This window comes from Acomys minous (genome assembly GCF_964271855.1).
Source record: "Acomys minous genome assembly, chromosome: 11".
In the NCBI taxonomy this organism is placed as follows: domain Eukaryota; kingdom Metazoa; phylum Chordata; class Mammalia; order Rodentia; family Muridae; genus Acomys; species Acomys minous.
Genome location: NC_140492.1, coordinates 43681218 through 43706063, shown reverse-complemented (window position 1 = coordinate 43706063; position 24846 = coordinate 43681218). Strand labels below are relative to the sequence as shown.

At 38.9% G+C, this 24846-nt stretch overlaps 2 protein-coding genes across 2 annotated transcripts in view; one reads left to right on the top strand and one right to left on the bottom strand.

The window, feature by feature from the left end:
• Positions 1-24501, bottom strand: part of HHLA2 (HHLA2 member of B7 family) — a 165975-nt gene extending 141474 nt beyond the window's left edge. Inside the window, exons 1-2 of the mRNA XM_084801988.1 lie at positions 22596-24501; positions 4580-6216 (exon numbers count right to left, since the gene is read on the bottom strand). The gene's annotated coding sequence lies outside the window, so the exon portion shown is untranslated. The remainder of the gene's footprint in view (positions 1-4579; positions 6217-22595) is intronic.
• Positions 1-24846, top strand: part of IFT57 (intraflagellar transport 57) — a 55626-nt gene that overhangs the window by 5744 nt on the left and 25036 nt on the right. Inside the window, exons 4-6 of the mRNA XM_084801990.1 lie at positions 891-981; positions 6703-6771; positions 20432-20554. Coding sequence (XP_084658116.1) covers positions 891-981; positions 6703-6771; positions 20432-20554 — 283 coding nt within the window. The remainder of the gene's footprint in view (positions 1-890; positions 982-6702; positions 6772-20431; positions 20555-24846) is intronic.

Sequence of the window (24846 nt, the reverse complement as noted above, 5' to 3'; positions counted from 1 at the left end):
GTTAAATCTAAGGTCTGGAGAGGAAAAAAAGTTGCCAAATATAACTGTCTTGACTATGCATGAAACAGATTAGGCAAAGATTAATTTCTCTAATTTATATGAGTGTGTGTTCTACCAAAAAACTCCCAATAATTAGCAAAATATATAAAGTTGTTCATTGACTCTCATGCTAAAGAAATTCAGTTAAAAATACAATGATATTTTTACTTGTTTTATTGGCACAGATTATTTTACACATATTGGTGAACATATTGAAACAGAGATGCCATTCCTCACTATTCTTGGGAGTATAAATTAGGATAGTATTTTGGAAGCCAATTTTGGCAGTTCAGCAAAAACAATAACATGTACAAAGTTGTTGATGTAGCCATTCCACATGGACAAATTGATTTTAAAAGATCTGTTTAGTAATACATACACAAAATGATCTTCGCAGTATCATCTAGCAAACAATCGAAGCAACCCCAATGTTTCTGTTTTATGCTAACAGTTCAACTGTAGAACTGCCGTTCAGTGAAATATAATGCATATTGCATTGCCCGCTATATATTATATAGTCTATTATGTGTGTGTAAATGAACATGCTAGATAACAGTATATACAATATCAACCTATTTTTGTAAATGTCCTTTTTACATTTTGTGGTAAATGTCTTTGCTTTTTTTAACATTGAAATTTTTAGGAAGAAACAAAGCATTGACTGGAGATTAACAAAGGGAACACAATCTCACATGAAAGCGTCTTTACCATGACTCATGAGACAATCACACGTGAAAGCGTCTTTACTATTACTCATGAGACAATCACACGTGAAAGCGTCTTTACTATTACTCATGAGACTTTTTGTCCACTAAGGATTTTTAAGCATTCAATAAATCTTGTTATTTCAGACCATCGTACCCAGTGGAAGAATTAGAAGAAGAGACTGTTCCAGAAGATGATGCAGAACTGACATTGAGTAAGGTGGATGAAGACTTTGTGGTAAGTGTGTAGCTGAGCTGCCCTTCAGCCTTGCCTGTGCTTTCCTTTCCCTCGACCAGCTCCCCCACTTCATTTTTCTGGAATGTGTGTTTTATTTCTAAGTGCAGTGCCATTGTCAGTCCTTTAGGCCTTTGCTTAAGTTAGTGTTCATGGCCTTTAGTAAATTTAGAAGAGGTTTAGAACCTTTGGGAAAGCAAAACATAAGTTCTTCTCCCATCATATATATATCACTAGTTACATGAATAATGTTTTATTAACAACCATGCATGATCTTGAAAAACCGTAGCTAACAAATAATTTAAAACAGAAAAATAACACTTAGCGACGTACACATTTGATTCCAGGTTTTAGAAGTCAGAGATTAGAGTCTCAAATTCAAGGCCAGTGTTTCAAGACTTGGGCTACATAGCAAGATGGTATTGTAACAAAACATAAAATTTTCAGGATGCCCTAAGATATAATTAGTGCATTCTGCTTGCTATGAATACTATTTGTTTTTAAGGAATTCCTTTATTTTTCTAAATTAGAATGAATACCACCTTGCTGGAATTTTGTTAAGATGCTTTTAAGTGGCCAACATTACATAGCTTGTTTGGCTCCATCTACATACTTTGCATGTTTAAATTTCTCTCTGTGGAATGAAGCCAAATGACCAGTTTTCTATAGCAGATCAGCCTAGAAAGTCAGTAGAAGCCACAGAGCTTTTCTCAGGTGATTCCTTCTCAGAGTACTTTAGAGTGTGTCCACATGATCTGAACTGCATGCATGCACATGGTGGGGGAAGAACTTTTGTTGTGTTTTACCGTCACAAACATTTCACGTTTTTTAATCAGTAGATAATCCATTCCATATTTTAGCTTAAATAAGCTAGTATAAGCTATAAAGTTGCTAGTTGCTGAATTATCTTAATATTACAAGTTAATAAACAACCATTAAATAAATTTGGACTTATCTAAACAGAATATTATATAGATGATATGACTTATTTATAGACATTAGTGATATGAGAATGACAAATTTGTGCTTTATTTTATAAAATTAGTATCATCATGACTATGTAAAAGATGTAAAAACACCAGTATATTAATGTTTGTTATAAATGGGTAGAATAATTATGTATAATTCTGTTTAATATTTCTTTGTATTTTCAAGAATTTTAATGTATATTTTATTAAAAGTATAAAGGTTACTTTTAATCATATTAAAATACGTGACTCTACTTTTTTAGCCCCCAATGCTGACTCTCACTGGCCAGACTGACCTAGAACATTCTGTAGCCCAGGATGGCCTCTGGTTCTCAACCTAGACCACTATAAAGCTAGTCAGCTTAAAACAAATATTTTTAACATGATAAGATTTGAAAGGCAGGCAGAACATCTAGTCATCAGTTCTCATGCAGCTATTCTGTTGGGTAGCAGGCAGGAGATAGCTCTGTTATGGCATATTCCAAAGCACGGATGCAGGCAAGAGCTGTGCATAACCCAGGAACTTTGAGAAAACCAGAGCTTCTGGAAGTGGGTAGGGTGTAGCTTCAGATAAAACCAAAAAGGAATTTGGACATTTAAAGAGGTTTAGACTTTATTGTTCAGTAGACGTTTCATTCGGGATCAAAAATAAAGTTTTCATATATTCTAATTTCTCCATTTACTTGCATATTTCCATTGTCTTTTTAATAATACCTGGTCCTGGTCTACCAACATTTAACTTCAGTGTTGTCACTCAAAAGTACTAGTAAGTCAAAGGAAAGGAAAAACCTCTGTCATCAGGAGGGTAAGTTAAGACAGAAGCTGTTCCACTTGCCCACTTTCACGGCCCCGGCCCACCTTGCATTGTTTGGAGCAAAATGTCAGGATTTTGCTATTTGACTATAGAATCTCTCAGGGTATTATGTAACTTTTCAAAATCTTAGCTAATTTTTTCCTATGAATCTTTTATAGTTCAAAGTTGCATTATTGTGTTCATGAAATTAGGAAAATAAACTAGACAGCAACCACTTTATACCCTTCTTCCAGCCCAGGGGGTGAAGGCCAAACTGCAGGTCCTCCTCAGAGCAGCTGCCTGCAGAGCTCTTTGCTGGTGCTTTGTCGAGCTTCTTGCTGTGTTCCTTTCCTTTCTTCCTCCTCCTCCTATTACTCTGAGACCGCCCCCCCCCTTCCTTCTGCTGCCACCCTTGCTAAGGAAAGCTGGTCAGCACCAACAAAACCTAGTAAGATACCCACTGATGCTGTTTTGGAGGTATTTGGGTGGGTCAAGGATGGTGAAAATAATTTGACAAACCTGTGTTCTTATAGAAATGAGGGGCCTTCAGCTAGAAAGTGCCAAATCAAAGTACGTCACACTGGTAATTAGTTTTTAAAATTGATATTGATGCAGAGTGTTCTCACTTTATATGAGCATATCTTTAGTAACAAGCAGGAAGGGAATTAAAGTACAAATTAAGCAAGGAAATGGGAGGAAATTTTGCTTTCTGAGTTATTGAGATAAATCATTGGGAATCCTAACTTATTTTAAAGCATTTCTTCTGAGCCCATTTATGTTTAAATTCCCTTTGAGTGTTCTCTGCATAATATTTACCAAGTTCTTTTTCTCTTTGTTAGTCTAGATTCTCTAAGAAGGAGGACCAATATGGTGCATGAGTGTGCGCACGCGCGTACACACACACACACACACACACACACACACACACACACACACACACGCCTTTACAGAGTTTTGTTGTTTTGTTTTCTTCCCTGAAGTGCTGGAAATTGGATTGAAACCAAAGCCTCACACATACCATGTGCATATTCTCCCCTGAGCTGAGCTGCAGTGCCTTTCTGACCTAGGCTGTAAGGTTCTTAACTCAGGGTTAAGCTGACCTGGAACACATGTGGCCTAGGGAGGCCTTCAACTTTGGACATCTCCACCTCAGCCTCCCAATTAACCAGAATCCCAGGTCTGCACTACAGGCTCAGCTCACAGAAAGTTTGTATATGGAACTGAGTTGCTTAGCTCTGGGCTTCTGCTCTTGACAAGCTAGACCCCAAGAGAGATATGGAACTATGGTATAGTTCCAGCGTGAATGTGAAGACCTCAGGCAGAGCAATGCCTCAGGCATGAATTTTCCACCCCAGGCATGAAAAGGACTGGTTTAAAGAAAGGCACAGACAGTAAAATCTGTTAGTGTGCTCATCCTGTTGAGACTTTTCAAATGGGATGGAGCATACCCACCTTGGAAAACACAGTCTGTTCTACTCAACTCATTGATCCGAACATTTATTTCACCTAGAGCTATCCACAAAGACACATTATAACTAATATTTAATAAATTATCTCAGCATCCCATGCCCAATCAAATTGACACATAGAATTAGCTACCTTTCTTCATCCTTTGTTAGCTTGGTATCATTTAAATTGCATTTAATCTCTAAATAAAGGCAGTAGCAGGATCACAATTCTGCTTAACTGTATGGAGCAGTCAAAGTACATTATATTTTATGAAAAGTAATTTAAAAAGTAAAGAAAATTGTATTTGCAAACCAATATGGAAGAAATATGCATGGCAAAATAATCCTTATTTTTATAAGTAGTTACATAGCTAAAAATTATTATATATTACCTTTATTCACTACCTGTTCTGTATTCCTTTTGCCTTGAGCACCTCAGTTAATAGTGGGTGAGCCAACCTTCATTCCTAAAGGGTCTGGGACATCAGAAGTGTTGTCTGGATTAGGTCATTGTAGTTTTCCATTGACCATAATCACGGAGTATGGCAGTACTAAAAGAAACATTGGAGGATCGCCTGTTTTCTAGACATCCTCTGTCATTCTTCCACTGTAATGGTAGTGTAAGTTCCCCTGGGTCAGGATCCATCATTCCAGCCAGCATAGTGACTCTTCTCTGGCCTGTTGGTTCAGAAGTGTGAGGAGCCCAGAGAACCCAAATAGTGTTCTTAGCGCACAGCTCGGTAGAGCAATCATTATGTCTTCTAGAGGAAGTGTTCTTCTGTTTGGAAGGAAGACCTGTAGCCTACCAGAATAAGAAAGGAACCAGAAGCAAAGATTTTGCTAATGACTAATTAGAAGTAATGGTACCACTTATATTTGCACCCCACAATTCCTGAACCTGTGAGTTCTGGCTTGAGAGAAACATGACCATATAGTGGATATTGGCTCGTGTTAGTGTCTACTATTAAAGCTCTGTCCTGTTAGTGTTCAATAGAATACAGGCATCCTCTGCATCATAGTGCAAACAGTACTGATGAGGTCATGGCAATGGTGTTATAACCTTGTTCCTTCTAACAGCACTGAGTTGTTGGCGTTTTAATGAATTATTCAGACTGGGAAGTAGTACAGAGAATACACCTAAGCCACTTTTCAGAAGTATAAATATTTACTTGACTTAATATATAATTAACAACTCAATTCTGTGCCCCACTTTATTCCCCACTTTAAGAAAAACAAATATCACCCAAGGGTGTAGAGTGTGTCTGTACTGTCTTGTGTGTTGCTGAATTGTTTCCAGGTCTCCAAGGCTTAGGGCAGAGTTCTCAAGTCTTCACCTTAGTGGAATAGATCTGGGACAGGACCTTAGAATTTTCATTCAAAAAATTCCCAGGTGGTACTAATGTCACACAACCACATTTTGAGACCACTGGCTCACATTTCTCAAGTCTGAAGGTAAGGGTTATCTTTGAAATCTCCCACTGCAGCTTTGAACAGTCCCACTTATGGAAATGCTTGCTAGCTGACTCTCACGTTTTGATTGTTTTGTTTGTGGTTTTGTTTACAAGATCACATGACTTAAGACTAAGTTTTGTTGGCATTATTATGATGTCCAGTGTCCAAAAGATTGAGATATTCTGGTTAAATTACTTTTATGCACTATGTTACTTGTAACCACAATGACATTTGAAGAGAAGAAGCAGCCTGTGGTGTTTTATATGCTAATAGACCCTCCTGCTTACTTTCTGTATATAAAGCAGATTGAATCTCAAAGGGTCGTGCTCTACCCACACCCCCACAACCAACAGCTCTCAGATGAGGGCCAGCTTGGAACCTCTCAGCATTGTCCTTTTAAATGAATGCGAGGGTTTGTACACCAAACATTACTTAATTCATTACCTTAACAAGCTTAGCACCCAGTGTGCTTCTCACACAGTGGGGAAAGTGCATCTTTAGTGCTGGAGACGTGGCTCAGTGGGTAATAACCTTGCTGCTCTTCCCAGCATCCGTCCTTCTCCTCTTCCTGTGAGCCCTGGAGCACATGTAGTATACACAGACACAGAGGTAGATAGCAAACAAATGAATAAGCATTTATTTTCAAGAGGAACAAATGAAAGTGCTTGTGTCTTTCAGCTTTCTCTTTTTTCTTTCATTTCAGTCTTTTTGCTCAGAATTATATAAAATTCTACTATTTCATATGTGTCACTTGAGCCTATTTTTCTATTTTTATGTTTATCAATGAACTGTAGCAATTACTCCTGCTCTTCCCTCTTTTTTCCCTCCTTTTTTTCAGTGTCTGCAGAAACAGGTTCTTTTAAATGGCACCATCAAAACTTCAAAGAACATATGAGCTGTTAATAATTGTGTGCCCTACTTTATGCATATTTATTAGGCTTTTAAATATGCTTTACTGAGTCAGTCATATTAAGCTTAGCATAGCTTAGGATATTATGTATTTAGAAATCTATATTTACATGATAGTTTTTTTATAAATTTAAAATATTCTTATTTTTCAAAGGAAGAGGAGACGGATAATGAAGAAAACTTTATTGATCTCAACGTTTTAAAGGCCCAGACCTATCGCTTGGTAAGTGTCATTGCCTAAACAAGGAATCAGCAAGCAGTCGGCCTTCGTGTTCTGCTAGAAATCTAATGAGCAGAGGCCATTTCCCAGACATTATTTTGTGTGCTCCTTGAAAAATAGTTATGAAAATTGTTTTCCTATATATAAAATGTTACAATTATAACAAACATTAAAATCCAGTAGGATGAGTGATGCTGCCTCTTGCCTGTGGAAGCCAACACACTGCCTCTAGGGCAAACGGAAAATGTTATTTGCTGGATGGCATTTTTAATTATGGAAAGCTATAAATTGTTCTGTTTCAAGTTATTTCCCATTGAACTAGACCAGGAGTGGATGATTTTTGTTTGTAGGAAAATACTTAAATTGTATTTCTATGAAGTAAAAATAAATTCTATGGCATTGTCAGGCACTGCTTTAAGACGGTTTTTCCCTCTGTTTTGATTATGAAATAAATCTTATCTATGAGAGCATACTTACTGCCAATGAGTTATTTCAAATGTACTTGTGGCATTTTTTGCATTTCTATATGTATATTATATTTCAATAAAGTATATACCTATGCACCTCAAAAAAGTATACATGCAATATATTCTTATTGTCCGCTATTTTCATGTCTGAATCCTCAAAGCAAGCTTGGATTTAGTTTTTATTTCATATGAAAACTTCTTGGGCTCCCCAAGATGATTTCTTTATAGTTATCACCAGTGTGTGCATGTGTGTGTGCATGTATATGTATGTGTGTGTGTCCCAACTTAAAATAGAATGCAATATTGTTCCAAGTATATTGCATAACCTTAGTACTTTACTAGGATTCTAACATTGGGCAAATTTCTAAGCTTCTTGGAAAATGTTAAACTGTTCACAAGATTTCTGATTAAAAAGTTAGATGGAAAGCATTATAAGAATAGCATCTATCACAGAGAAAGTGTTTTCTATATGCTGGCTAAAATCATTCTCAGTCTTTCCTATGTTCCCCTCACATCTCTGATTTGTGAGTTTCCTCATGACAGGGATAATTGCTCTTCTTTATATTTCTCATGATATAAAGCACAAAGTATTGAATAAATACTTTTTAAATAAATGAATATACTATAAACTTGCTTTTAATTTTTTAAGTTAAAATATAATTGTGTTATTTACCTCTATTTATTTTTCTTCCTTCAACTCCTCCCATGTCTCCCCTCTCTAGCTGCCTTTGAAATCCTTGTCCTCTTTTTATTTTAATTGCTATTGTTTTACACACACACACACACACACACACACACACACACACACACACATACACACATGTATAAACACAACCTTCTGAGTTTATTAAGTGTCGCTTGTATGTAAACTATTTCAGGGATGGCCGCTTAATACTGAATAACCAATAGGGGGCCTCCTCCCTCCCTGGGGTGAGACCCTTGCTGCTTTTAATGTCCCTTAGTTTCCTGTAGCTCTTTGTCGAGGGGTGAAGGCCTGTGAGATTTCCTCTCTCCCCTTTAGCATGTCTATTGGTGTTGTCCTTGTTTGGGTCTTATTTAGGTGGCCATATAATTGAATATTGTTGTGCCATGAATGAAGCTTCTCTGTCCTTTCTAGAAAACATCTCACAACAGACTTCCTAGTCCTCTGGCTCTTACGATCTCCATGTTTCTTCTCTGCAGCATTCCTTCAGCCACAGGTGCAGGAATTCTGTTGTAGATGTATCCACAGGGGCTGACACGCTGATCGGCTGTTCTCTGCACTTTGATTGGTTGTGGTTTTCTGTAATGGTCTTTGTCTGTTGTAAAGAGAAACTTCTTTGGTGAGGGTTGGGAGCTACACTTAGCTGTGGGATAAGGAAGTACTTGGAGTTTACTTAGAACTTATGCTGGCCTAGAAAGTTGGCAGTAGTAGGTTCTCCTCTAAGATTAATGACCTCACTAACCCCAGGGAGTTGGCTAGGTTTCCAGTATCAGGCATGATTTCTTCCCTGTTGTGTGGGTCTTGAATCCAAGTTGAAAGCTACTGATTACTGCCGAGACCTGCGTGCCACTGTGGCATGTTTAGGCATCGCTTGCCATGTTGGTCACTGTTGTGGTTCACAGGCTTCCCGTCTGGTAGGACTATTGGTTTCTTCCCTCCCTTGGCAGTATAATAAACACTCTTATACTCCCTCCTCCCTTTGTCTCCTTATGCTTTGACTTTTCTCCCCCTCCCTAATTAAGTCCCCCAATTTCTCCCATTTCTCTCTAAATGAAAGTATTTTTATCTATTGATTAAAATTCTATAAAATAATGTTGTATCCAAATAAGCTCCAGTTATTTATTTATGCCTTATATTTTTCAGATCATTTTTAGTATTCAGATTATTTTAAGATACTTTTTACTCTTTTGAGGTATTTATATAGTTGTTGTCTTATTTTTCTAAATATAAACATTGACATTTATAACTTCAAGGTACTTAAAAAAATTTAAGTAAAGAAATTATACTACCTTAGTTTAAAATATGTCCTCATAGTCCAGGTCTTTTCCTCTTCCACCTCATAATAGGTTTGGCAAAGTTTAAATATGGTGTGATTCTTACCTGGGCCTGGAGCAAGTGCACTGTGGTATGTGCTCATTTGATGTGTGTGCTAGAGATGATATGGACACTCGCTTCTAAAAATAAGGAGAACACAGTAGAGATGAATTCACAGTTATTCTTAGAAACTCATTTATGTTGTTGATGTCAATTGATAGAGTAAATAGTCTGTGAAGATGGAATTCCCTTTGAACAAATAGTTTGGATCTTGAGAAGAACAAAAGTAACCTAATTTGCGTCTGCCACTAATTTAATTTGTCACTTAAATCAGGGCATATGAAGAAAGGGTTTTCCTCCTATATGGGGTCTTATAAATTATTTAAATGTTATCTCAATTTGGCAAAGATTATATAATATATATCCTTTGGAATTAAAACTCTGTGACATTTTCATGGGAGGAAGAAGTCTGAACACCAGGTGTTTGTGGATGGTCAACCATGAAGTACTAATGAGACAGAAAAAACCCTTTCATATTTTGAGAAACCTGGCAGGCTTATCATATTGCCCACTAAAGCCATCTGCCTGGGACAGCTGTGACGGACTCCAGCTTCTAATGGCTCAGGCTGTTCTTTCCCCAAGATAGAACTGCTGTGCAGGTTAGTAATATAGATTTAATATCTTATATTTAATGTAGCAGGTGGGCTCCCAACACAATAGAAATACCCTTTCAGTGAGGTTGCTGGTCTACATGACATCCAGGAAACCAATGCACTAAACATGTATGTGACTGCAAGCCCAGGAAGGCGTGGGTGACAGCAAGCCATCTTTATTTGTGGCTTTAAAACAGTGGATGCTTCCAATGTCATTCTGTATCTTCTCACCCTGTCTTTTTTAAAGAGAGCCAGTATTCTATTATAGTGATTACTGACCTGTTTATTGTCTGTCTCAACTGCAGAATGCACATTCCTCTCCAGCAGGAGCTCATTACTGTGCTTTTCAAACTCTGCCTGGTGTGTGGAAGCTATTCAATAATCAATAATACTGAATGAACATGTGTTGGGTATATAATATATATGAAATTTTGTAGGCAAGGTATAATTTAGTCTTCATAGAGAAAAAATCTTTTCAATAGTTGTTGTTGCTTCTGCGTACCATATATGAAAGAGAGAGAGAGAGAGAGAGAGAGAGAGAGAGAGAGAGAGAGAGAGAGAGGGAGAGAGAGGGTTCCTTTCATTAAGTGAAGTGAAGCCTAGACCCTGAAAGTATGCTAAGCAGCACAATTCCAAGAATTGGGAAAATGTCAGTGTTTTTCTGAGCCTTGATAAGATGAAGCAAGAAGAAAGGCCAATGAGAGTGACATGTCATGGACCATGTTCTCAAGAAGCAGTCAGTGAAGACAGTTTAGAGGCAAGATGCTCAGTCAGTTAGAATGATGGTGTTGAAGGCGCAAAAAGAAGAACAGGGCCGAGGAAAGAGTCTAGTTGTGATGCAGGGCAGAGAGCCTGGGGAGGGGTGCTGGAGTCCCAGGAGGCATGCTGCCTAGAAGGTGGGACAACCTGAGGAGCAGACAGCAGGAAGCCATCTGCTGCTCACATTCCCTGCAGCTTGAGACCCATCTTCTTTAGTACCACAATATTTTGAAACCTGCACCCACTATCTGGAAGAATACATATGGAATTACTATCCTCCCATGGGCATAGCTTGTAAAGGACTGCCTAAGCAAATCACTGCACAGCAGGCATCTCTCCCAAGCCCTAGAGAGAGTGAAGGCTCCTCCTGTGGGTGGCTAATGCTGACAGTTAGGAAGTTGATTTGTTTGGGAGGAGGTGTGCTACTAGAGCATGTGTTTATTTTCAGATTGAAGACAATGTCTTAAAAGTCATTCTTAGTGTCTGAGTTTCCCGTATAACTTCCTGTCCCAGATTATGAACTTGTAAGCTTACTTTTCAGGAAACAGCCACAATTAATGAGGGGTAGATGATTTTCCAAAATTTCATCTTTGGTTAGTTATCTGAATTTGGAGATAACCTTTCATAGAAGGAGAACCTTATGAATTGGTATCTGGCTTTGAGGTTGGACCACAAATTTCCACATTCTCTAATGTCATAGTGAGACTGAGATTTAGCTAAACCCACCTGATGGACGACGCCAGTGCCCTGTTGGAGTTCTACGGGCAGGAGCTGTTGAAAGTGAAGGACCTGCAGTCCATGTTCAGATGAGAGACAATAGGAGTGGGAAGGGCAGTTTCTGGTGGCAAGGTGTCCGTGAGGTTTGCCGGTCATTGTGTTCCCATGTCACACTTGTCCTTGGGGAAAGCTGCGAATACATTCCTGGTGGCTTTGCAGGCATTCCTATTGTGAGCCCTACAGAGTCGCAGCTACAGTGTTCTGTCTGCATAATGCAGATGTGGCACTCTCACGCCCCAGCCCTAGTGAAAAAGAGATGAGCGAGAGCAATGCGTGTTCTGCTCAATTCTATTTTTAAATGCCCATCACTTCATTTCAAAACATTTTTTTCAAACATGCCATAGATACTATTCTTCCTTGAGCTGCTAAATTTGGGGTTTTAGAAACCCAATCCTGAGTTATGCAGCATAAAACCAAGTCTCTCAAAAGCCTTAAACACAATTGGTTTTTAATTACTTAGCAAAAAAAAAAAAAAAAAAAAAAAAAGGACAGGAAAAGAAAGAAGAAGGAAAAAAAAAACTTCATTGTACCAAGAATAAGAGACTTTTTAGCCTAAAAAGCAAAAGCGGAAAGAAAGGAAGTAAAACTAAGGCCTTAAATGGGAACCGCACTTTAGTTTTAGACTGTCATCCAGACAGGTCTGCTGTGTTGTAATCAACACAGGGTTAGAGATGGATTTGCCTGCTGAATGCTATAAGTCATTTGAATTTTCTTTATTTTACTTTACCTTATACCTTCCTTCTCAATAAGATGTGCTTTCTGAGTAGCATCGGGGGATCTCTGTTGTAAAACATGAGTAGTACTGGGGGGTGCGGAGGGACCCTGCTTCACAACATAGCTCGTCTCGTAGCCTACCATCAATCCTGTTGCCAGCACGAAGGAGCCATTCCTCTCCTTTTCTAAACCACTGATTTGAGTGGTAGGGCTGGCTGTGTTGTGAGAAAAGTCTGCGGTTGGTATTTTGCCAGAGGAAGTATTAAAATGCCTCACATCTGACTGCGATGGGACTTTATGTAAATGCTTTCATTTCTCTGGCAGCTAACCTGTACCACCCCATCAGTTTTGCATCCACGGGAGAACAGGGAATGTGGGCTAGAGAAGAAAGGCCAGCTTCCCTCTCTCAGAGAAGGCTCAAGCGGCAGGTCTTGCTGGGTGGAAAAGACAGTTCGCTTGATCTTTAGTTAGCTTTTGGATCCACACTTGAATAGACATCCTTATTTCCATCTCGGTCCTCGCAGACTTAGCAAGAATAGGGAACAAGGACTTTTCAAGGTCTTCGCTTAGCTGCAAGTCCACGCCTTAAAGGTAGATGCAACGACCGAAATAGCCTTTGATGAAAATTCCTGACTGTGTATGTTCTAGTCACAAGACCCTAGCAAGTTAATTAACCTCTCCTTGACGCTGCTTTCTTATCTATAATGTGGGGACACAATTCCTCCCAGGCTTCTTTTGAGATTAATATAACTTAACTTGTGGACAGTCTGCACCTGGCGTGGTGCTGGCACAGCTCAGGCGCTTGCTGTGTTTCTTGTTTTGTAAAAATGTTCACCTTTCCTAGAGTTCCTAAAGGCTGGAATCATTTACCCCATTTGTGTGCGCAGTAGGAAGACTGACAAGGCGCTTGTTAGTTACTCCCTTGATGCAACAGCTCTTTCTATTGCTGTTGTGTTTAATAAGAAGCATACAAAGGGGACAAATTATCAGTAAGCTGGCATTTCAGTGTAACCTACGAAACCTGGTGATGCCATAGCTTTACTCTCATAACCTGTCACATGGATTTTGGCGGTCACCAGACTGCCTTTTCTGTCATATGGTTTCTTTTTCAGAAACAACACATGAAAATTTACTGAAAAAAAAATACTGTGTTTGTTTTTCAGGTATCATTTGCAAACTGTCCTTATATAAATGGACAAGTTATGTTTCCTGAGTCAACACTAGGAGTAAATATTGATTGCATAATTGAGTATAGTAAATGGGTGCCCGTAAGATGGGTGTGTTTTTAGACCTCTGCTCGCTGCTCTTTATGGAGTATCCAGGGGCCGGAGAGCCCTCTTCGTGACTCACTGCTAGAAAACATTGGCGATTTGGCTATCTGACTGATTCATTCTCACCTGAGACTACATCTATGTAGTCACCATGACACGCGGATGCTGCCTTTGAAGTGTGTCTCATTTTCATCCTTTCAGCAGTATTTCAAGGCCCTGTTCTCTATCACCTGTCTGAACCTTAAAACAGATTTAATGGTCTTCTGTACTTATCTTCAGTCCTACCCCTGCCCTTTTCCAAAATATTGTCACCCTGCTCCTGCATTTGAATACCAATGCCTGACTTTTATAAGATTATTCTGCTTCCAATAACCTTTGAGGCTTTTTAAAATTCTGCCTACAAGTTCATGTATATAGACTGTGAAACAATAAAGTTTTGATCAAGCTTCAATTTGCAATTTAGCAACTGTTCATGTATCTAACCTTGTGTGCGCATGTGTGGTGTGGTGTGGTGTGTGTGTGTGTGTGTGTGTGTGTGTATGTGTGTGTGCTTGTGTGTGTGTGTGTGTGTGTGTGTGTGTGTGTGTGTAGATGCATGTGTGTGTGGAGGGGGAGTGGATGTCTTTGCCCATGTCTGTGGAGGATAACAGGCTGTCATTCTTCACATGTTAACCTCCTTGTTTTCTGAGATAATGTCTGCTATTGTTTACTCACACGTAAGCCAGGTGGGCTGGGCAGTGAGACTATCCATCTCTGCCTCCTCAGTGCTGAGATCAAAGCACATGCCACCATGGCTGGCCTTTGTTACCAGGCTTCTGGCGTGGGGGAGCAGTGTTAAACTTGTGGCCTGCATTTCACAGGCTGAACCACCATCCCCTGCCCTTCCATGCCACCCTTCTGGTTTAGTCTTTTATTTAAAGTCCTCATCTCTATGCGACTCTCCCTCCTCAGTGACACCCCGTCCCACCCTGTGACCCACAAACCTACGACACATCTTTATGAAGCAGAACTAGAATGCTTCGGCAGGAAGGGTTTTGTTGTATTCACTGTTCCCTGGGCTAGCACAGCGTGTGGCAGTAGTGGGCACCAAATAAACATTTATCTGCTAAGTGGATGAAGTCATCATACCTCACTTGTAGTTCTGTCCCTTCCCTGGCCCAAAGGACAGAGCTCACATTTTGTGACCTAGATTTTCAGGCACTGTTCTCCTCTCTAAGCCCTGATCTCTCTTCTCATTGTGGTTTTTACAAGCCGTGTTCATTCCTATTTCAGTATCTGGCTTATGCTATTTTCATCACTGTAAACACCTGACTTTCTCCTCTGCTGCTCTACATCTTCATAAGGAGGAATTTAAATCTCACTATTGCCATAAAACACACTTCTTCTCTTCTCATTTTAAGCACTAAAATATGCCCCACCTGTATTTCATCTTACTTTAAAAGTTAGTTAACTAGGTATACCCTGCTCCCACACAGGCGCCTTCACACACACACACACACACACACACACACAGAGAGAGAGAGAGAGAGAGAGAGAGAGAGAGAGAGAGAGAGGAGATTGAATTAAAAGAAATTGTGTGTGTGTGTGTGTGTGTGTGTGTGTGTGTGTATGTGTGTGTGTGTGTGTGTGTGTATTGGGGGAGGGGCAGTGTGAGAACAAAGTGGCCAAACATATTGAAGCCTGACCAAAATTTTATTGTTGCCACAATCTATGTGCATGTATGTCTAGGCAGAAAAAAGCTTCAATTTTTATTGTTTAAGAAATGAATATAGTATATTTCCTGTAAATTAAAGCACAAAATAGTACAGTGGGAGGAAATGTGAAAATATCTCTAATTAACAGCATCTAGATATAAACATTACACCCTCTATTCTTTCATTGCCCTTAGTGTATGTAAGATCCTGTCATTTTGGCATCTGGATGAAGGGTACATAGAACTATTGTGTTTTATATGTAAATTGGGGCGCCTATGGCTGGCTTAGTAACAGAAAAATAGACTAGTTTAGGATCCATGAGATAAGTCAAATATGTGGCAATATTCATATATGAAACAATGTCAATCAGTGACAAAAGTTGAATATTTTGGTTAAAAGTGACATAATGGGATATGAATATGGAGAAAAAAGTAGATTCTTCCCTCGTTTATTATGCTCTGTAAACATCACATGATGATGAGAGAAAAGAACAAAAGTAACAAATAGAAACATGAATGACAGGTGTTAACCTCATGGGTATAGTTACACATGGTAATATCCGATATGGAAAATGTCAAAGCATGAAATAAAATATTAAGAAATGTAAATGCATAAATTGGTAGCTTTATATTAAGGAGCAGTGGGGAAGGGTCAACAGAAAGTTAAAACTCAAGTGATAAGAGGTGGCATTTGAGGTCTGCTATTTTATCATGTACAATGTACTTTTATGACTCTCAAGATAGCTCTGTTCCCTTGATAGAATCTTGGGACTATTTAATTTCTTTTTTATTTTGGACAAAGACTCATATAGAGCAGGCTGGCCTCGAGCTTGCTCTGTAGCACAGGCTGTCCTCAGACTTATAATTCTGTTTTATCTGCCAGCCTGAGTGTTGGGATTACAGACTTGTGTACCACACTGGGGGAGGACTATTTAATCTTGGCAGTTAACTCTACTTGAAGTTTATCTTGCAAAGTGTATGAATTGAACTCTTAAGTTGCATTTAAGTTTATCCATAGGCTGTTACATGTTTATATGTATGTGTTTATATTGCATACATTTACACTTCGAGAACATACACATATGGGTGTGTTATATATATTCTCTCTTTACATGTTTAACCATCTTGTCTTGTTAATATTACCTGGGACAGAGAGACTACTTACTGTCACAAGGCTCAGCAAAGACTATTAACACTGTTTGATCTCTGAACTGACTTTGATCTTGCCCCTCACTATTGGAGCCCATGGTTACTTTACGGGATGGTTTTGACTATTATCTTTGATTCTACTTTTCATAGTGAGGATCATTTCTCACCTCATCAGTCCTCCTTTTACCTGAGACCAAATTTCACTCCCATTAGCTGACCTCAAATGTTTCCTGAGTAGCTGTAAACTCCTTACAGGCAGGAATTAAAATCTTTCATCTTTCCAAACCATGCGTTGTACCTGGGTTCTTGCCTTGAATATTCTTATGAATTTAAGAAATTATTGGTTAAGCTAATTAATTGTAAGGAAAACTACTAGATAGCCAGTGCCTTTAGAGCTTGTAATTGCCTCTTTCATAGCAGTAACTGGAAAACCAGTCTCCTGGGAGCCAAGCTTGATCTAAGTTAATATTGCTTCAGAGAAGGACACAACATTGTGATCATATCACAACAGCAATTTTGTCTTTTACTAGTAGCCACACATAAAATACCATTTGTTAAATGAAAAGCAATGGTGTCTAACCCAGCACGGTACAGAGTTTTTACGTGATTTGCTTTGATAGTTAGTGTGCGCAGCTACCAGATGTGAGGAGATGCTGAGTGAGGAGTGAGGAGTAAGCATGCAGATGTGGAAGTGGAAGCTGAGGAGTTCGTGGCCCTCTCCCAAGCCTGGTGCTCTGGTGGCATTCTCTCCTCAGCCACTGGGCTGTTCCTGTGATGAATTCCGTATAGGCTGAATGAGTAAAACTGGTGGCGCTCCTGTATTACACTATCTTAGGACATTTCAGGCAGGAACTAGCAGATGAGTGCAGAAGAGAGCTAAATATGACAACTTTTTTTTAAGGGCCCATGTTAAAGTGCATGTGTAGTTGAGTATTCTAAAGCAATGTTTGGTCTTTATCCTACAAATTCAGATTCTGGCTCTTAGTCATACAAGGCCACTCCTCGGGGGTGGGGGGCGGGGGAGAACTGAGGATATTATTCACAGTTGGAAATCCTTGTTCTGGCCCAAAGAGAGTGCAGCTGAGGAGATGTCATTCTTGGTGATTCTAGAATTCACCTTTTTGGAAAGTGGCCAAGGAGAAGAGGCAGGAATGAGTGTACAGCACAGGCTTCAGGTTAATCTACCATACGTGGCTTCAGTTATTCTAATGATGGCTCCATAATACAGGCATTTTTGTGTCAGTGAAAACATGTACATTCTATTGAGAACCAGACCGACATGCTACGGAGAAGACAGGTCCTTTCTTTTCCATTTGACTTTGTGGAATGGTGATGTGGGGCCTTTAACCCTGGCAGGAGCAGCGTGTGTATCCCACAGAGTTCCACATGGTTAAGGCTTGTATTCTTATGGTCCTCAGTGCAAACAGCCTCACTTCCACCACTCCTGCTACTTTAACCTATTTGGTGCAAGCGAACTAGTCCGAGTTCAGGTCTGTGTGATCCAGGCCAGGTAGCCAGCTGTGCGAGTGAGTGTGCACATGATGCTCTTCCAAGGGCATGCGTATTCGGAGTGCCAGTGCAAATTCAAATGATAGTCCTTGCCAGCCTTTCACTGTGAAAGGCACTCTCCATCCTCGCCGTGACTCGTGCTCTCGTTGACTTCACGTGTGTCTGCTTTGTGAGCATTGCAACCCTGACTCCTATACTTCCCAGCCATGGAGCTCAGAGCTCCTGCGCTGCCCCACGATCCATCATCCAGCATTCTCATAAGTGCTCAAAACAAAGGGTCCAATATTTACGTGGGCACTATGATGCCTGAGATTCAATCTTGAGCTGTTTTCACTTAGATGCTGTATTTTGTTTTGATGAATACTTATAGTTTTTTTGTAAAGTGCTTTGAGGCCTTCTAAATGAAATGGAACTGAATAAATGCAGAATGTACATAATAAAGTATACACACACACATTAGTTATCCATCCTAAGATAATGGGGATAGAAGTATAAAAGCAATATCCACTCTCTTTAAGGCTCTGGGTCTATCTGCACTTGCTAATAGGTAGGAGACGTGTAGCTCTGTCAGCCACGCCACAGGCTCATAGGTGAGCTCAGTAACAGAAACCTTGACTCCCACAAATGTGCAGAGCCCTACAAGGCAATCCGCTTAGAGTTAGATGCTTAAGGAATGTCTTTCACTGCATAAAATTCACATTGAGAGTGTAATTTCACTATGATGTTTACATAGTTTTTAAAGTTTTATGTTTACATAGTGTTTACTGTTGAATTTTATATTACAGAGCACTTTAAACATAACAAAATTGGAATTGGATAATGCCCTATGCAGCATTGCCTGTTTTAAGTTATTAATACTTTCTCAGGCATGTTTTAGCTAAGCTTACTTTTTTTTTTCCAAAATATTTTAAGGTAAATTTCAGACATTATTCAGCTCATCTGTAAAAACCTAGCATATGAAGTGCCTTTTTAATATTATCACCATATCAAGTCATACTTCTAGAAATAATAGTTTCCTAATATCCAGCAATTTCTGATGCCTTCACTGTCTCAACCCTGTCACTTAATGGGGATGGGGCCATGACTCAATCAGTAAAGTACTTTCCATGCAAACATAAAGATCTGGGTTGAGAAGTATATACTTCTCTGGGTTATAGGACTCTGGGTTGAGAGTCCCTGCACCCACACAAAAAGGCCAGGGGCTGCAGTTCACATCTGTAACACCAGCTCGGAGGAGCAGAGTTACACAGATCCCTGGGCCTCGCCCATCAGCCAGCCTATCCCAGTGGGTGAGCTCCAGGTCAGTCTGAGACTGAATGGTGGCGGAAGACAAACAGTGCACATGCACACATGTGCACACGAACACATACATAACCTATAATACATACATATAACAACCACCAACACATTTCACAAGGGGATGGGAAGATGGCTCACAGGGTAAGGTTCTTGTTATTCAAGAATTAGACCTAAGTTGGATCTCAGCATCCATGTAAAACTCAGGTATGGTGCTAAACCAGTATAAGCCTTGTGTTGGAGAGTGGAAGCATAGTTTCTGGAAGCTCCCTGGCCAGCTAGCCTAGCCAGAACAGTGAGCTCTAGGTTCAATGCAAAATAAGTCTCAAAATCAAAAAAATAAGTAGAAAACGATAAAGTTAAGATACGCCATGCCAACCCCTGGCCTCCACATCTGTATGTATAAGCAGCAGGTTCACATACATACACAGATGCACACACACACACACACACAATACACACATGCACACACATGTGATGATCACTTGGTACAGTAAACATTTTAAATTAAAATGAAAATTATTTTACAGATTTTCAATTCAAATTGATATAAGGTTCATGTATTTAGCTGTTTATGCTTCTTGTATCTCTTATTATGCATAAATATTTATATTTTTCTTTAGAATCACTTATAATTGATCAAGGGAGTTTAAAGAGAAAAATTGCTTCCAAAGTTAATGCTTTGGGCTTTATTTTTAAATCATTAATCTGTACATTCCCTATGTTTTTAGATTCATGCTATTAAATGCTGAGGAAAGCAGAGCTAGGGGAGCTTTTCCTTCTGTGATTCAACAGCCATGAACTGAATTTGTTACTCAAGGACAGAAGCCAACGGCCTCTCTCTCCCCTTTGTAGATCAAGCATGTCTCTGCTGTGTCCCATTTTAACATGCCCTATACTTTGACCTAGCAAAAACATCATTCTAATTATGAATATATAGTTTGCCAATAAACATTTTCTGTCTCAAATTGTGTCTCTGTTTTTCCTTTCATGTTTTGCATTTATGTTTCTGTATTATAAATTCAATTATGAGTATTTGTATTTCTTTGCTGATGCCAGTTAAAATTCCTAAATGGTGTGTCTATTTGGTAAAATCATTGAGTTCAATCTGATATTTCCAAAGCATTGGCTTTTGTAAAATGGTCAGACCATATATTTATCTCATTTTTAATGCTTATTTTTGTTATTCTACAAAATTTTCTTGCAAGCTAGGTAGAAGGACAGACAAGAATTTCTAATGCACTATAATTTTAACATTACTATGTTCAGTTTGAATTGTGAAGTGCTGCCTAAATGCTTCAAGATTTTTCCAGTTCTTTTTATAAACTCCAAATCTTGTGATATCTTTCCTTTCTTAGGACACAAACGAGTCTGCCAAACAGGAAGATATTTTGGAATCTACGACAGATGCTGCAGAATGGAGTCTAGAAGTCGAGCGTGTACTACCGCAACTCAAAGTCACGATTAGGACTGACAATAAGGTACCCAAGGCAGAGCATGTCTGCCCAAGGAGCTACCTTATACAGTGCTTTAAGGTTGAGAATACCCAAGATTTTAAGACGAGGAGAAGAGTGGTAGGGTTCAGGGTCCAGAATGCTGGCCTGTGATTTCTCTGCCTCAGCAGCCCCAATGTGGAAACTATAGTTATGTGCCCCAGCCTGATCTGTGCTTTATCTTAACAAAAGTTTAGCAAATTATTGAATGAATACTGTAATACAGTCTAAGGAGGGAAAAAAATCTGTTAAAGTACTTGGAACATATGCAGTTTCACTTGGAGTGAGGGATTTTTCTCAATAACTTTAATGTTATTGAAAATCATATTCGCTTGGGGTGAACTGGAATTTTGTGATGATACCAGTTGATTAGAGCTAAAGGGCATTTTAGGACTCGCTGCTTAGCACAATTAAGTACAACCTAGGTGTTGTCTTACATCATCTGTTCTGGGCTACACATGATTGGAAGGTAAAGCCAGGGCCAAGGGCTTCTACCTGCATTCCCGGGACTCAGGTGGGTGAGGTATAGGCCAGGGAATTAGGAGCTCTGGGTCAGCATTAAGAAAACAAGAAATGTATAATAAAACAGAGGTTGGATCATTGAGCAATGTACTGCTTTTTTTGCCAATAGCATTATAAGTGATTACTGTAGGGTAAGCAAAAATACATAGGCGATCTGATGATTCAATTCTCACTACATTATTAATAATCTCTGCATAGTGGGCTAAGGAGACATCCAGGTAATGGGACTGAAGGAGGATTTTCATCCTGGGGAGCTAAACGTAAACTCTGAATTAGGGAACAAAGCTCTGCAGAGGATCCTTACTGGAAACCATGGTTTTATGTCTCCCCTCAAAGTAAGAACTCCACAGAGACTGCTGTTTTCCGAGATTCTTGAAAGAATGTCCATCCTTTAGATCTGCCCCACAGCCCCTAAGAAGTAGCCGAGACTCCTGTGGTATCTGAGAGCAGAGTGAGGCTAGAAAGTGACTGGACAGTTAGCGAAGCGAGCATATCGCAGTCACTGGAAGGCTCCTGCAGCCGAGTTCACTCAGCTTACCCGTTCCTTACGGAGACCAGCAGCCGTCCTGGAGGTGAATGCATTGTTTGCATATCCTGTGTAAAAGATCTATTAGTAAGAATTTCTTCACTGACTAGATCGCTGCTAAAAATCAAAATTTTCAAAAAGAAATAATGTGCTTCATTTCTTGCAAAAGAAAATACTGTTTCCAGTTCTTTGATTTTTGTCAGAACCAATTCTTTTTATGAAATTAAAAATCACTAGTGTTGTGATTCTAGATACAATAACATGTTAATATAATTGTGTAGTTGGGAACAGTTTAGTCCTAAAAGAAAGCAAGTTTTACTTGTTAACTTTTATGCTAAACAAAGTCTGAGAGGCCAACAGCTAACGTAGAACCTAATTGTATGTGTGTGTGTGTGTGTGTGTGTGTGTGTGTGTGTGTGTGTGTGTGTGTGTGTGTTTTAGCTATTTCTATACCACAAAAAGAATGTAAGCATAGCCGCTAACACATGGTTTTGCAGAACTACATAAGTGCAGGTCAGATTCTCAAGTAAACCAACTCAGAATCCTGTATTTGTGGAGAATCAGTGTCCTTCTGTTTTGGGAAATAAATAATTAACTAATTTAAAATTGGACATTGACTCCCACCACATGCCACCAGCTTAGTCTCCTGCGGATCGGCTGAGACGAATTATTTGTACAGTCCAGAATGTAAGCAACATCCCAAAGAGCAGAGGTTTTGATTTCACTGTATTTTTCAGGATATGTGGATATTATTTTGAATTTGGTTCTTACAGTTAAAATATACTGGTCAAAACCTACTTGATTGCTTTGTCATAATTTGGTCTTTATGGCCAGTGTTTCACAGCAAAGGAAAAGCAAAGCATTAGGATCAATAATTATTTAGCTTAAGAAAAATAAAATTACACTGTGATTTAAAAACATTAAGAATAGAAAATGAATATTCACTTCTCAAAAAAGAATTTTAAAAAGTAGCCTAGTTACCTGTGAGTTTTCTTTTCAGATCTCTTGTCCTTGAGAGCTGCTGCAGCTTCAAAGCCCGTCCTCCTTTATCTTGACTCTTGGCCCTATTCAGTCACAACCTTTATTTGGTCATCACAGCAACCTTTCACTCAGCACAGGCTACTTGGGGGCATTTAGAGACCCTTCTTACTTCATTAAAGGAGATAAAAGAAATTAAATATTTGGAGACTTAATGTGTTTTACTGATGGTCATGTATTAATATTTGAATACCTTAGAGATTCTGGGAAGCACATAATAAAGGATCTTATTATTTAAACTCATTATAAATTTATTTTAAATGACCTTACATCAGTAGTAAATAAGTTTCATATTTGTCTGCCATGGGATAGGATGTTTTTTAATTTTTCCTCTCAATCTAAGTTTTTTACTTCTATGGTTTCTTGTAGAGAGCTAAAAAAAAGATGATCTTTTAGTTTGGGTTACATTTAATTTGGGTTACATTACATTTGTGTCCACATTAATTATCTACTAGTTTTTCCTTTGGAATCCTGCCTATAATGGTGCAATCAGGTTCTTTTTGCTAAAATAGCTTTTTCCTGTTATATGGCACTACTTGCTACAGTTCCTTTTTCCAAAGAATAGAAAACAATTTTAATATTAGCATAAACAAAATAGAATTAGGAAAAAGCCTGTGCCAAAAATACAAATAATGTGCTGCTTGGCTGAAGACAAAAATCCTTGTTACATACTAATCTGAATAAAGTTAAAAAGCTCAGGACAATAATCAATTGAGGAAACAACCTATAGGACTGGAAAAATTTCTGCCCACTCTACATCTAACAGAATTATTACCTAGCATCCAGAGTGGACTGAAAAACCTGCCAGAGAAAACACCCAATCAACAAATGGGCGAATGAGACAGTTCTTCAGAGGTGAAGTACAAACAGCCAACAAGCATGAAAAAAACTCAACATTCTCAGCTGTTGGAGAGATGCAAATTAAAGCTACATTAAGATCCTGTCTCATCCCAGTGAGAATGGCTATCATTAGAAAACAGTAAGAAAAGCTTGCGAGATTAGAGCCTGCTAAGCACCCTTATTCACTGCACATAGAAATATATATGGATGCAACATGGTAGAAGGAAGCTTGAAGATTCCTCAAAAAAAAACTATGGTGAGTAGTACCATACGATCCAGCTATACAGCTCCTGGGCATGTCCCTGAAGGATGCTAGGTCAACATATGACAGAGACACTTGTACAGCCACGTGTATTGGAGGGCTTTTCACTTATATACAGGTTATGGAAGTAGCCTACATGTGCCTCAACAAATGAATGAGTCAAGAAAATATGGTATATATGCATAATAGAGTTTTATTCAGTCATAAAGTATGTCATTGGCAGGAAAATGAATGCTAGAAATCATCATATTATGGAAAGCAGAAAATAACTCAGACAAATATTGCATGGTATGACATATATACATAAAATCATACTGTGCTGACTAGTTTTACGTCAACTTGACACAAGGTAGAATTGCCTGAGAGGAGAGAACCTCAATTGACAAATTGCTTCCATACTATCAGGCTGTAGGCAGGCCTATAGGGCATTTTCTTAATTAGTGATTGATGTGAGAGCACCCACCTATTATGAATGGAGCCACCCCTAGCTGATGATTCTAGGTTTTATAGGAAAGCAGCATAGGAGGCCAGTAAGCAGCATAGGAGGCCAGTAAGCAGCATAGGAGGCCAGTAAGCAGCACTACTCTTTGGCCTCTGCATCAGCTCCTGCCTCCAGTTTTCTGCCCTGTTTGAGTTCATATCCTGACTTCCTTTGATGATGAACAGTGATGTGGAAGCATAAGCCAAATAAACTCTTCCCTCCACAAGTTACTTTGGACATGGTGTTTTATCACAGCAATAGAAAATATAACTAAAACACACACACACACACACACACACACACACACACGAATATATATATATATATATATATATATATATGGAAGTTGCAGAGAGTTTGAGGGAAGGAAGGAAATAGCAAAGGAGGGAGGAGCAAGGCAGATGAGGCTATGAAGGAAGAGTTGAGATGCTGCGCTCTGATGAAAATGTCTTTATGAAGCCCATCATTGTGTGTAATGAATATACAACAGTAGCTTAAATTCAATTTTGTTTTTAATTATGAAAGTAATATGCAAGTACTGTTTCAAAGAGGAAGGGGCCAGGACTACGCTATGAATTAGATCCAAAGCTTACTCATTTTTCTAGTTGATT